This window comes from Macrotis lagotis, chromosome 1, assembly GCF_037893015.1.
Source record: "Macrotis lagotis isolate mMagLag1 chromosome 1, bilby.v1.9.chrom.fasta, whole genome shotgun sequence".
NCBI classification, from domain to species: domain Eukaryota; kingdom Metazoa; phylum Chordata; class Mammalia; order Peramelemorphia; family Peramelidae; genus Macrotis; species Macrotis lagotis.
In genome coordinates, this window is record NC_133658.1 from 836,875,379 (window position 1) to 836,889,510 (window position 14,132).

Here is a 14,132-nt window from a genome sequence, read left to right on the forward strand (position 1 = left end):
GAGAATGGATTGGATTTTTATTAGCTAATACTTCCTCCCTGTCAAAGAGAACAATCAGTTTCGATATCTTTTTTTTTCTACTCAGAACACATGAAGTTTGTTTATTTTCTGATACCCTTAATATAACTCTTAAGAATTATATTACAATTTGACCTTTGGCTTTTGTTGCCAATGCTGAATGAAAATGAAAGCAAAGAGTTCATTTTTATTGAGATAGTCAATAGAAAGAAATAAATAGTTCACCATGTTGTGTCCTATTCATAGTGCTTAATTCTTTTCTGTGCTCATCAGTCAAAAGTAGATTTCTTAACTAGAAATGACATTCTAAAATCTTGTCTGTGGTGTTTTTATTTTTTTGCAAGGCAATGGGGTTAAGTGACTTGTCCAAGGTCACACAGCTAGGTAATTATTAAGTATCTGAGTTCAAATTTGAATTCAGATCCTCCTAACTCCAGGGCTAGTGCTCTAATCCACAAGAGTGCCACCTCACTGTCCCTATAACTGTTTTTTGAGCAAACACCTAACTCCTATGGTAGTCCAAGCCACTACCCTGACTTGCTGAAGCCCTCCTGGGGGCTTGTTCTGCTAAGTTCTCTCTTCTCCTCTTACTCTTATCATTGCTTTCTTCAGCTCATTTTACAGGTAAAGACCTGAGGCAAATAGGGTGAAGTGACTTGCCCAGAGTCATACATTTTTTTTATTTTTTCCCCAAAATTTTATTCAATATGAAACATATTTCTACGGTTTATTGAGGAGGTTGACCACGTCCATGACCAAATCCACCTCTAAATTGGAATTCTGTTGCTGACCCAGTCCCAGCTTCAGCCTTCTTGTCAGCACCAGGGGGAGCAGCACTTTGTCTGTATGTGTCTCTGTCAGCTTCACCCTGAGTAAGCCGGGCAGGTCGCTCACCCTCCAGAACTTTAGGCCTTGGCCTTCTTGTCTCAGGTCTACTTCTGCGAAGAGTGGCAGGCACAATCTCAGGGGGCAGGTGAAGGTAATCCTGGAGGTACTGAATGCCCTCATTGGTGAGATACCAGTAGAAATGCCTCCATGCAAACTGCTCCTTAACATAGCCACGAGACTTTAGAGACTGCATGGCCTTCATGACATGGAGATTGGGCACATTCTTGTCTGCCAGCTCAGGATGCTTTGGCATGTGGACATCCTTCTTGGCTATCATTACTCCCTCCTTACAAAGGAGTTCATAGATGCCAATTCGGTTCTTCTTGGGCACCAACATCTTGGCAGTGGAGATGGGTGCTGCTCTACAAGGAGCCCAGGATAGAAAGAGAGTCATACATTCTTTCTAGTTAAGATTGAGAGATCATCTCCTCCAGTCACTTGTGTGTCCCCTGTTGACTGATCATTACAGTAACTCTTCAATCTGATAAAATCTATGGTCAGAAGAACTGATTTGATCACTATTTCTATTCAGTGCCTTGAAATAATATTCACTTAATGAAAGCTCCTTTTTTGACTCACTTTCTGAGTACCTGTTTTCTCATGTATAAAATGGGATCCAGTCAGGAGGAAAGAGAAAAATAATTGATATGTCCACAAATATTGATAGATTCAAGGTGAGTTTTCACTTCAGAAAATTAACTACAAGATTTAACTATACGCTCTCATTATTGTCTGAATGCTTTGCTTTATTTCCTTAATAGCATAGGCAAAACCATAACTCTGAGGAAGAGCACCAATTGACTTTTGGGCACCCAACCTATAAGAGTGTAGGTCCAGGGAGTGAACCAAGGAGTTGTTAGGAAGTCCAACTATTTTCTTCCTCAACTGTAAGGTATGTCAGAATCTATCACCTCTACTTGAAGTATGAATCCCCTCTCTAATACTCCCAAGGCTTGTATATGTGAAGAAGTATGAGAGCTGGCAGTTCAAAAATATGAAGATACTACCCCCAGGTATCCCAGCACCTTTCTCCAAATATAGGAAAGTAGCTCTTTCAAGCATTAAATCTCCCAGTAAAAGGGAGATTTACCTCTTGCCTGGTGTAAGGTTCTCAGGGCAGCTGGGTGACACTGTAAATAGAGCACTGGACCTGGAGTCAGGAGGATAATATTTTCTTGAGGTCAAATCTGGCTATAAATATTTTTGAACATGTGGAACTTTTCCCATTTTTTAGTTTCTTTTGGAGATAGACCTAGTAATGGTATTGCTGAGTCAAAGGGTATGATCAGTTTTATTGCTCTTTGGGCATAGTTCCATTTTGCTCTGCACAACGGTTGGATCATGGAACTCAAACATAAAATGAATGTTGAAAATCATCTTTAAATTGGAAGTTGAGAGGATGCCCATCAACTGGGGAAAGGCTGAACAAGTTGGAGTACTATTGTTCCATAAGAAACCAGGAATGGTCGGACTCTAGAGAGGCATGGAAAGAATTACAGGAACTGAAGCTGAGTGAAGGGAGCAGAGCCAAGAGAACATTTTTTTAAGGTATTTTTAAAAATTTTATTTATTTAAGGCAATGGGTTTAAGTGAATTGCCCAAGATCACACAGCTAGAAAATTATTAAGTGTTTGAGGCTGGATTTGAAGTCAAGTACTCCTGACTCCAGGGCCAGTGCTCTATCCATTGCACTATCTAACAAGCCTAGAATCAAGAGAACATTGAACACATTAACAACAACATTGTGAATTGATCAATGTTGATGGATGCAGTTCCTCTCAGCAGTTCAGAGAGCCAGGACAACCCTGGGAGACTTGTTATAGACAATGCTATTCACATCCAGACAAAGAAAAACAAAACAACCAAAAAAACCAAAAACTAAACTTCAAAATCTGAATGAATACTATGTTCATTTTTTAAAAATTTCTCTTATGTTTTTCCTTTCTATCATGATTTTCTTTCTTTTCCCTCAGTCCTAATTCCTCATACAGAAAATGACTAATCTGTAAACATGTTAAACACAAATGTATACATACAATGTTCACTAGACTGCTGCTGAGGGGAGAGGAATGGGAAAAGAGGAAGCTGGAAGGAAATTATGTAACATAGCTATGCATATGTGTGGGGATGAATGTTGAAAACATTCTAAAAAAAATTCTAAACACGTAATGGGAAAAATAAAGTAATATCATTAGGGAAATAATCCTAAAAAAAGAGAAAACTATCTTTAGATGTAATTGGAAAAAATAAATTATCAAAAATAAAAAAACTAATGAATATGAATAATTTTGTCTTTTGTTTTTGCCACTATCTATAATTTTTTCCTGTATTTTTAGTTGTCTAAATTTTCTGATCTGATTCTCTTCTTTTTTTTTTTACATTTAGATTTTAAAAATTCAGGTCACATGTATATTTGGAACTTTGCTATATATGTTGTAAATATTGATCTAAACCTAATTCCTACCAAATGTCTTCCAGTTTTCCCTGAAATTTTTTTGTGATTTCAGGAGTTCTTCCATGAATAATTCATGTCAAGCTAAACGAAGACTGATTATTGAGTTTAATTGTTTCTGATTTTTTTTTATCTAATCTGGTCTACTGGCTTACTTATCTAATTTTTTTTAAGCAGCCCCAAAGTATTTTTATGATCTTGCCTTATGGTATAATCTAGGGTCTAGATTTCTGAAAACGATCAGTTTTGAAGAAATTGCATTCATTTTACTGAAAAGGAAATGATAAAAGACAGTAATCATAAAGTAGTTGTGTTTTAAGCATTGGCCAAGGAAAGGTAGCAGATGAATTAATCATAGAAAATTGAATTGAGCACTTCACTTTTTTTCCTCTTATAGTTTGATGTTTTGTAGCTTACTCCTATATATTACCAGAATCCCTTCTCTATTCTCAGTAGCAACGAGAGCCTGAAAAACCTGTATCATAGTGAAAATTTCTTTGGTGGGGGAGTGAGATTTTTTTAAGGTTCTAGAAAACCAAAACTGTAAGCTGGAGAAAATGAGGTGAGTTTTTATGTGTTCCCTTTATAGAATGTGGGATGTGGGAAAATTGGGACACTCATGCACTATCGGTGGAATTATGAACAACCTATCTGGAGAACAATTTGGATCTATGTCCAATAGACTATAAAACTACAAACTCTTTGATCCAGCAATGCCACTATTAGGACTATATTTCAGAGATACAAAAAAGAAGAAGAATATGTTCATACAATAAATATTTATAGGATCTCTTTTTTTTGTATGACAAAGAATTGGAAATTGAAGGGATACCTATCAATTCAGAACAAGTTGTGATATATGATAGTAACAGAATACTATCTTGTTGAAATGTTGAACAGGATTCTTTCAGAAAAACCTGAGCAGTCTTACATGAACTGATGCAGTTTGATATGAACAGAATCAGGAAAGGATTATATGCAGCTACAGCAATATAGTATGAGGATGAATTGAATGACTTCAGTAGTCTCAGCTATACAATGATTCAAGAAAATTCCAAAGGATTTATGATAAAAAAATATGCACCTTCAGAGAAAGAACTGATGGGGACTGATTGCAGATCAAAGAACACTATTTTTCACTTTATTTTTATTTTGGGGTGTGTTTGTGTGTGTACACCTTCAGAGAAAGAACTGATGGGGACTGATTGCAGATCAAAGATCACTATTTTTCACTTTATTTGTATTTTGGGGTGTGTTTGTGTGTGTGTGTGTGTGTGTGTGGTATGTGTTTTTCTTTTTTTGCTGTGTGTTTTCTTTCACAACTTGACCAATTTAGAAATATATTTGTCTAATAAATGCTCATCTAATAATTTATGACTTTTGACTTTATGGCAAAAGGTTCCTTCCCTTTGAGATACATGACATGGGACAGAGGCTTGCCTCTGTGCTTTTTCCTAACAAGATGGAATGGTTGGAGTTCAGCCACTGCTCACAGGTTTTGGAAAGGAAGATCATCTGGGTCTTGAGCAGAGTTTGCTGGAGGCAAGAGAATTATGAGGATGTTCCAGTAGGAGAGGGAAGGAATTGAAGAGAAGGAAGATGGTGGGTTTGGGACAAAGGAGCTAATGAAGAAATTTTAGCTGTAGTCTCAACCGAGGAAAGGAGAAAAGGGAAGGCAACAGAGAAAGGAGTAGATGAAATGACAGGTCAGACTAGGATCAGATATTGTATCTCAGCACACAAGGAAAATGTCCCAGGAAGAGCATGGTTAGACCACCAAATTTAATTCAGTCTGTGCTGAGACAGGAGTATAGGTCTTTTCTTTTTATAAATAAGTGCTAAATAACAAGAAGTCAATCAAATGGCATTCCAAATAGCAAAGATCAGAAAGAATTTGGTTCCATTAAATAAACTTTTGTTGTTGTGTCATTAAGTCCTTATGATCCCATATGGAGGTTTTTGTTTTTGTTTTTTAGTTTTTGCAAGGCAATGGGATTAAGTGGCTTGCCCAAGGCCACACAGCTAGGTAATTATTTAGTGTCTGAGGTTGGATTTGAACTTAGGTACTCCTGACTCCACTGCACCACCTTAGCCACCCCCATATAGAGTTTTCTAAGCAAAGATACTGGAGTGGGTCAACATTTTGTACTCCACCTCATTTTACATGTGAGGAACTTAGTGAAAGAGAGTTAAGAGACTGGCCCAGTGTCACACAGCTGGAAAGTTCTGAGATCAGATTTCAGCTCAGGAAGAGGAGTCTTCCTGATTTCTCATCCCGAGTTATAGAAATCCATTGTCTCATCAAGATTCCCTAAACCTTATCAGAAGATCACTTCATAAGTATGCAAAGAATTCAGGACTGCTCCATTCCTTCTGCATTCCTGTGCCTATTCCTATCTAGAATTTGATGTTCAGGTAACTTGTATAGGGAGAAGAGAAGAAACAGGAAATATCAATAATTGTTGTTTAATGTTCTAAAGTGGAGACAATGAAGTAGGATCTTCGAAACAGTGTTGTGATAATTTGTGACCTCATCTTTCACTGGTTTTCTTAGATTTGTTCAGCCTTATCAGAAAACACTGAGGTCTGAACTTCAATCTCTATGCAAACTTAACACTTACCTTTAAGAACTCTGGTCTGTGTTGAATGGTTTTGCCCACTAGTTTGAGTCTTAAGACCCCACTTCTTCACTTAGAATTGAAAGGCAAGAACCAACAGGTTAACAACATTAAGGCAAAGTTCTATTCAATTGGAGACAAGCAGGCCCCGGATCTTCTCCTTTGCTCTACCTGGGCAGTGCAGAAGATCCTGGAGACTCAGATCAAGTCCCACTACCTTCAGTAGCCCGTCATCTTGCAGAGATCTCTCTTCCTGACTCCTGATTGTCTACCTGCCTTTAGTATAGGAGTGTCTGGTGAATTGTCAGTGCTTCATAAATGCTTGTTGATTAACTGATCCACTATCTCAAGTAATTAACCTTCCAATGCTAATAAATCATATTATCATATTTGTGTCAGTCCATAAGCCTTTATTTGTGGAATTTGTAATGCCGAGACCCAGACTATTTCAATCTTTCTCCTCAGATCCCCAAATGAAATTTACTCCAAAGTGCTTTCCTCTAACTCCATTCCTGCTTTCAGTCCCCAATTATCTAATTAGGCAATAGATGGGTCTTTCATTATTATTTGCTATTTTTTTTCCTACAGAGGATCTTGACTTAGTTCCTGTTCCAGTTCTTCCAGCTTCCTCAGGTCAGTAACAACTACCAATGTAGAAGTCCAGGCTCAGTTATTTTTTCCTCTATCTCTCATCCTGAACTCAGATTGTTGTTTAATGGGATGCTATCAGTAAAATTTAACGGGATAAGTTGCAAGAACCTGGGCTACTTCCTCAATGATTTAGTGAGTTAAAGTCTTGTGGATTATAGCAGATAATAGACCTCCTAGGAAGCAAGATGAAAACATATTGTCAGTGCTCTTGTTTTAGTAATAGGGAGAAATGATCAGACCTATCCTATACTGGTGCTAGAGGTAACAGAGAAATGCTGGAGTTCATTAAAAAAGAAAATGACATAATCAGACCTGTCTTTAGTAATGTCACTTTTGTTATAGTCTGGTAGATGGAGAGGGGAGAGATTTGAAGTGAGATGTTGACTAGTTAGGAGGCTAATGGAATAGTCCAGAAGAGGAATGTGCTCTTCCATTCAGTGACACTGATCTGACTTTTTCCATAAATAATATACTCCATCTTCAGGCTCTTGGCATTTTTTCTGATTGTTCCCAGTTCTGGAATACTCTTTCCTTATTATTTCCTCTCTCTGGTTGCCCAATTTCCTTTAAGTCCAAACTAAAATACCATATTTTACATTAAAATTTTCCTTTTACTTCTTAATGCTAGTGCCTTCCCTCTCTTCATTATTTTCTATTTAGATTGTATGTAGCTCATTTGTACATACGGTTTATTAATTTCCCCATCTGATATGAATTCTGTGAGGGAAAGGACTGTCTTTTGTCTCTTTTCAGATTCTCAGTGCTTAGCATAGTTTCTGATATATAATAGACACTTGGTAAATTTTTATTGACTGATTCATATTCTTATACATTGATATGCTTAAACATGGACATGAAATACACTCACATACACACAAATTCTGACATATATGAAAATAGATATTTCTAGGATATATATATATATATATATATATATATATATTATATATCCATCCATTCATAGATTCTAGAAAGTCATTCTAAGTTACAAATATTTTGTGGTTCATGCTATTTTGAAAACTATAACTCTTGATTCCTTCATGGTTAGTATGTTTAATTTTTATTGATCATCAACATTATGCATGTAGTTTAAGTCAAAGTGACTCAAAGAAGTAATGTAGAGTAATTGTGTCAAAAAATATGGCCCTCAGGGTAAATACAGCCCCACAACACCCCCGAGTACATATTGAAACTGATTAAAATGGTATCGGGAAACATTTAAGTGCATAATTTAAAGTAAAATTAAAATACAGATAATATTATATTTTCAAATAAGTCAGAGAAATCTTGATATATATAGATCGGTAGCTCAATTTCTACTTGATTTTAAAACCATCAATGTAGAGGAACTCATTCTCCTACAAATATACCCAAAGTTAGAAGAATGGGAAATGCCTGAGAATTGGTATATGGGAGATTATATGTATGCATGTATATATATATAAACCCATTTGTTTGCAGTACATGTATTGAGGACTAGTAACATTAACAATGCTGAGACCTACCAGAGTCTTCTGGAGGTGTAATTGGCAGAACTAGGACTACCCTATGCCTTGGATGTTTTGTCTTCAGGGCACCTGAGTAGGTGGATGAATGGCCTGGTTCCCCTTCAGCCTCTCTTCAATCATCTAATTCCTTTCTGGCTCCATAATACAATTTGGTCACCTAATACAGGAACTAGGTGGGGTAGTGGTTAGGGTGCCAGATGAGAAGGGAGTCATTAGATGAAAGAGATCCTCTGACTCCTAGTGATCTTTTGCTTGTATCAGCCCAGATAGTGTCAGGATTGAACCCAGATCTCTTCTATAAAAAAGGGAAAATAGGATAAAACTAAAAACACATCCAGTGAAACAGTAAACACAAAAATATTAACAAGATCATGAAATACTACATAGAATCTATTCTTAGTCTATTGGGCAAAAATATTGTCCATATTGTGAGGATCACTTTGTCACTCTTCTTTCTGACCTAGCAATCATTATAATAATGTCAGGTTCTGAAATGCCCTGAGGAGTTGGGGAGGGTAGGGGGCAGAAGAACAGGAGGAATAACTACATAGCAATTAGACTTCAAGATCAACTATGCCTTGTTCTCATTCAAAACCCTATGAGTAATAGAGACTATAACTAATAGATCAATACCCTGACCTTTCTTGAAGAGGCCTCCAAGAATCTTCCAGGAAAATACAAAGTGCATCTCACTTCATCACCTGAAAGAAGAATTTTCTTCCACGCAAAAACTTGAGGTACAGTGGAGACAGAGTCAATTAATCCAATATGGTTCACATGCAGTAATTTCTTACATCTTTCCTTAAGCCCTGACAACTTACCCCCCCCCCATCTGGATATAAGTATAGAAATGTGTAGGTGACAGATATGTAGAAATCAGTATCAAGATTATTAAATGTTTAGGGTTGTAGAGATCTTTGAGAGAAGGAGTGTATATGGAGAGAAAGCAAGTGAAAGAACCCAAGGGCACACTCACATTTAACAGAAAGCAGAATGATGATCCATTAGAGAGTGAGGAACAGGAGGGAAAATGAGAGAAAAATAGTGTTTCAGAAGCAAGGGAAAGAGAGATTTGTCCCTGTGACAAGGCTATGAGAAATCATCCATTCTGAGGGAAAGGTCTTTGGAGTGGAGGGTTCTTCCATTCTGTTAATTCTTTGACTGAAATGTAAACCCAGAGGGTGGACTCGCAAGAAATGAAGACAGAACTAGGATCATGGAATAAAAGTATAGGGAGACTATTAACTCAGGAACTTTCCCCAAAGATAACCCAACAGCTTTAATCATGAACATTTCTATACTGTGTATGTTATAGCTTTAGATGAAAGAAATAAATATTGAGAATGAATAAAAAAGGAATTTCATTTCATGAGGGAAAAGAGCTCTCATCCTGGTGAACATGAACTCTTTTACCACTAATTCACACAGCTGCTGCTTTGGAGGTATTGATATAAAAAAAGAGAAAGAGCAGGAACTCCTAAGATAGAAACATGCTAAGGTCATGGGACCACTTACAACATACAGAAGTGTTGGCTTTATTTGCCTTTTTTTTTTTTTAAGATTTTTGCAAGGCAATGGGGTTAAGTGGCTTGCCCAAGGCCACACAGCTAGGTAATTATCAAGTGTCTCAGGCTGGATTTGAACTCAGGTCCTCCTGACTCCAGGGCCAGTGCTGTATCCACTGCACTACCTAGCCACCCCCTTTATTTGCTTTTGATCAGAAGACAGGAGCCCAACCCCGTCCTGTTGTGCTGTAGGGGGCTGTTGACCATGCTGGCTATCAAAGTGATGTTGGACTGCACAGAGGGAAAACTACTATAAGTTCAACTACATTTTCTATTTCTCTTGCAGAGAACCAAACCCACCAGAAGTGAAGTAATGCTTATTTCATTGCCTGTGACTGGTCTGGTCACAGCCTCCCATCATGTTCCAGGCAGAGAGACTTCTGTTCTGAAATTCCCTTGTAATGAACTCAGCTACAATCTGCCCAGAGACTGGAAGTAGGGCAGTTAAGGTGGCACAGTGGATAGAGCACTGGCCCTGGAGTCAGGAGGACTTGAGTTCAAATCCCTTCTCAGACACATGATAATTACCTAGCTGTTTGACTTTGGGCAAGTCACTTAATCCCACTGCCTTGCAAAAACTAAAAAAACAAAATCATTCAGAGACTGGAAGCAGCAGAGACCAGTGTCCCTCCTGCTGAGCAGTTTACTAAGGCAAACTATGCTCCCTGAAGCCTCCTTGCTGCTCACTACAAGACCTACTGCTCTGGGGAAATTTAATCCTTTGTTATGGAATTCACTCTGTAGAGCAGAGGAAGGAGTCTTTCTGCAAAATTTTCAGAAATGAGGATTTAGATAAAAAAGCTTTTGGTCAAAAGAAAAAGCCTTTGGTTTAGTGGAAAGCAATGCCACACCGTTCATTGTGTGCTCTATTCCCTTGATGAATTGGGTTGTCTGTACTTGCCTGAAACAAGAGGAGAGAGGAAGAGATCTTGTTCGGGCCTTGAAAGTTACCACTGCTCTATTCCTGTTGTATTATATTAGTTCAATCATACTTGATGACAAGAACTTTGTACCTCAGCCCTTGAAGGGTCTTTGTAACTTGGTTGCTGAGGGGATCTGGGAGAGGAAACTGCTGTTTGATAAGAAGGACTTGAGGAGACATGACTGATGTCTCTGCCTTCTTAGACATGAGTATTTTTCAGAAAGAAAGTGACTGTGAAAACTGTCACAGCTTCATTCCCTTGAGTTTCCAAGAATTTTTTGCTGCCTTGTTCTATATGGCGAGCTCGGACAAAGAAGAGGTGAAGAGTCCCGACTCCTCCATTCCAGATGTCGATAAACTTCTGAAGGAGTGTAGCAGAGATGAAGCCGGCTTTGTGATCCTGGTGGTGCACTTCCTGTTTGTCTTCTTAAATGCAGCGACAACAAAAGATCAGGGGATGTTCAAATTTAGAATGTCATTAGAAATCAAGCCACAGTGACTGCAGTGGGTTGAGAAATATAGAGAGATTATGAGCAATACTGGTTTCTTAAACCTCAATTCCCACAATACTATTCTTATTTATATGGAACTCAAGATGTTGAGTTTGTAACCCAGGGGCTAGTTAATGTTCAAGAAATCAAAGTGGATATTCACAAGCAAAATGAAGCCCTGAGTGCAACTTCCTGTATTAAACACTGTCTTGAAGCCCAGAAACATTTCATGTATCTTCATTTCTTATGTCTTGAAGCTTTCCTAAGCCCTTTGCAGATATATTGAATGGTGGATTTTTTTCTTTTAAGTTTCTAAGCTGATTTTGCTCCATTTTATTTTCATTGTAGTGATTGATTTCCATATACAAATGGTCCTTGAATGACTTGTTTCAGTATCAAGTATCTGAAGATAGGCAGTCATTCCTGTGAGAATCATTATTTGATCTATTCTTCTCTCTGATTTATTCTTCTTTATGTTTTTACATTGGTGAGTGCTGGCTGAATCCCAGATAGCAGACCTCTATAATCACATCAAAAAACAAGTGGCAGCATTAAATTGACCCACTTCCTTATACCTGCTTGTAAGACCAGACATTTTTGGTTTCAAGAACATGAATGACTGAAGCATGTTGAATCTAATCTTTCTTGTCCTTAGTGATGATTAGAAGTGGGGCTTTCCTTTCATTCAGATGTTATCAAGTGTGCATATTATTTGTATATCTATTGTTTCCAGTTCATCTGTTTATACAGATGTTTACCTTATCCAAAGGTGCCTACTTGGGTATTTACAAATACTAAGTTATAATTTATATTATCATTTATTTTAAGTATTATTGTCAATAATATTATTTATTTATATTTAATTATATATTAATATTAGTGTTTTATAATTCAATACATCTGTCATATGTTTCAATGGATGTACTAAATGTTTCTGTCTGGCTAAACAATCTTAATTGGGACTTATTTTGGGGGTACCATTTGGGGAGGCAATCTCTCATCTAGGATTGTCCGGAAGTTGCTGTTCATCCTCTATCCCAATAACCCATTACAAATTTCCCAGTTGTGCCCTAGAGAAAGTTCTTGATAAAATTGGGCCTTCTCTTATTCTGAATGATTGCATCTATCACTATAGATTCTGGACCTCTGTTCATGTCAGATATTTAGAGATCTTCTTCCTCTTCCTTAGGTGAGGTTTCTTCTCTCAGTTTGACTGATCCTGACTTTGGTTTCGACTTTGCTACTGAGCCTGAGAGGTTTGGGGTAATGCTGGTAGTGTAAAACATGCCAAGGAGGAAGGAGTTGGAGTGCAGACTGAGAGGAGCTGAGGCAAGTATTTGGAATTGTTTGAGATGTTTGGGCTTTCGGAATCCCAAGTATCTTATCCCCCCTATTCTAGTTTCTCTGAAAACTGCTATAATTTGATGAAGGACCTTTTTCATTTTTCATACAGAGAAACAGGCAGACACATTAATACTGAGAGGCAACTTGAGGGCCACTGATGCCCACAGCAAAATTCTCCTCTCATTTCTCTTTCTAGTGCCTATGATTCTGATTTACCTGCTTGTTTTGGCAAACAGGAATAAGAACCTGAAAGAGCTCAAGTTGTGCTAAGGTGATTATGAATCATGATTGGTTGACTGTGATTGAAAACCATGACTTCCAAACTAGCAACTGGAAAACCTTTGTGTGACATTAAGAAATACAAATTGTAAACTGGAAAAACTGATGGAAGTCTAAGCCAGTAACATAGCTGGAATAACTATCTATGTGGGAATGGGGAACATGAGGGAAAAAACTGAGGAAGATGTGAAAAATAATGTGAATCTAAATGAGTGAAAAGGTAGAACAATGAAAAGAAGAGTGGAGAAAAGAGAGGGAATATGGACATATAGCCTTCTTTTATTTGGTATTGTTCTCGAAATGTTAGTTATAACAGTAAGTAAAGAGAATGAAATTGAAGACAAAATTATCTCCATTTTCAGATAACATGATAGTATGCTAAGAAAAATCTAGAGTCATTGAAGAAACTAATTGATAATATGATCACAGATTTAGTGCTGGGAAAGACTTTGAAGACCATCTAGTCCAAATCTCTAATTTTTCAGATTAAAAAGTCTGACTCACATAGAATTTAAACTAAGATCTTCTGACTCCAAATTAAATGCACTTTCTAATGCAGCATCAATAAGGTAGCAAAACACAAAATGTGTCCACTTGCATGTAATGAACAAATTGTGTATTTCTGTAAAATACAAACAAAAGCCAGGATGAAATGATGAAAAAAATTTACATAACCAACTTTGGTCTCTCTCTTGAACTCTTGTCCTATATCATCAATTAGTTATTGGATATTTCAAACTGGATATCCCTTAGGCATCTCAGATTCAACCTGTTTATATAGACCACTGGATTTGGAGTTAGGAAGATCTGGATTCAATTCTTACCTCAAACAGTACGTAGAAAAGTCATTTAACCTCCCTATGCCTCAGTTTCCTCATTTATAAAATGAAGGGGATAGATTCATAAGTCTTTTTGTTTTAAATTTCCAAGATTCATTAATCTCCCCTAGTACTCTCCCTTTTTCTGTTAAGGATCAATCTTGGGGCTATCCATAGTTCTTCATTCTTCTTCATTCCCTGTATCCAATCAGTTATCAATTCTGATTGATTCTACTTCCATAATTTTTCTCACATCTCTCCCTTCTTCTCCACCTACATCTACTACCCTAATTCAAGCCCTTATCACCATTTCAGTAATTCCATATACATCCAAATTGGTCTCCCTGCCTTGTATGTGTCTATGTGCATGCATATGTGTATATATATGTATATATGTCTATATGTATAAGATAGGCTCATAAAATAATCTATCCAAAATTTATGTATATTTATATCTACATATATCAATAAGGGAGTATATATTTGTTTATATATCTCTATAGCCATCCATCCATCCATCTCTCATACATCTATTTATCTAAATAAACACACACATACATGAACATTGATGTTTTCTG

At 37.1% G+C, this 14,132-nt stretch overlaps 1 protein-coding gene across 1 annotated transcript; it reads right to left on the reverse strand.

Annotated features, from left to right (window-relative positions):
• Window positions 1-691: 691 nt before the first annotated feature.
• LOC141489019 (small ribosomal subunit protein eS10-like) lies at window positions 692-1,243 on the reverse strand. Its single transcript, XM_074189605.1, has one exon. The coding sequence runs from the start codon at window positions 1,241-1,243 to the stop codon at window positions 746-748; it is 498 nt and encodes a 165-aa protein (XP_074045706.1). The 3' UTR covers window positions 692-745.
• Window positions 1,244-14,132: the final 12,889 nt, after the last annotated feature.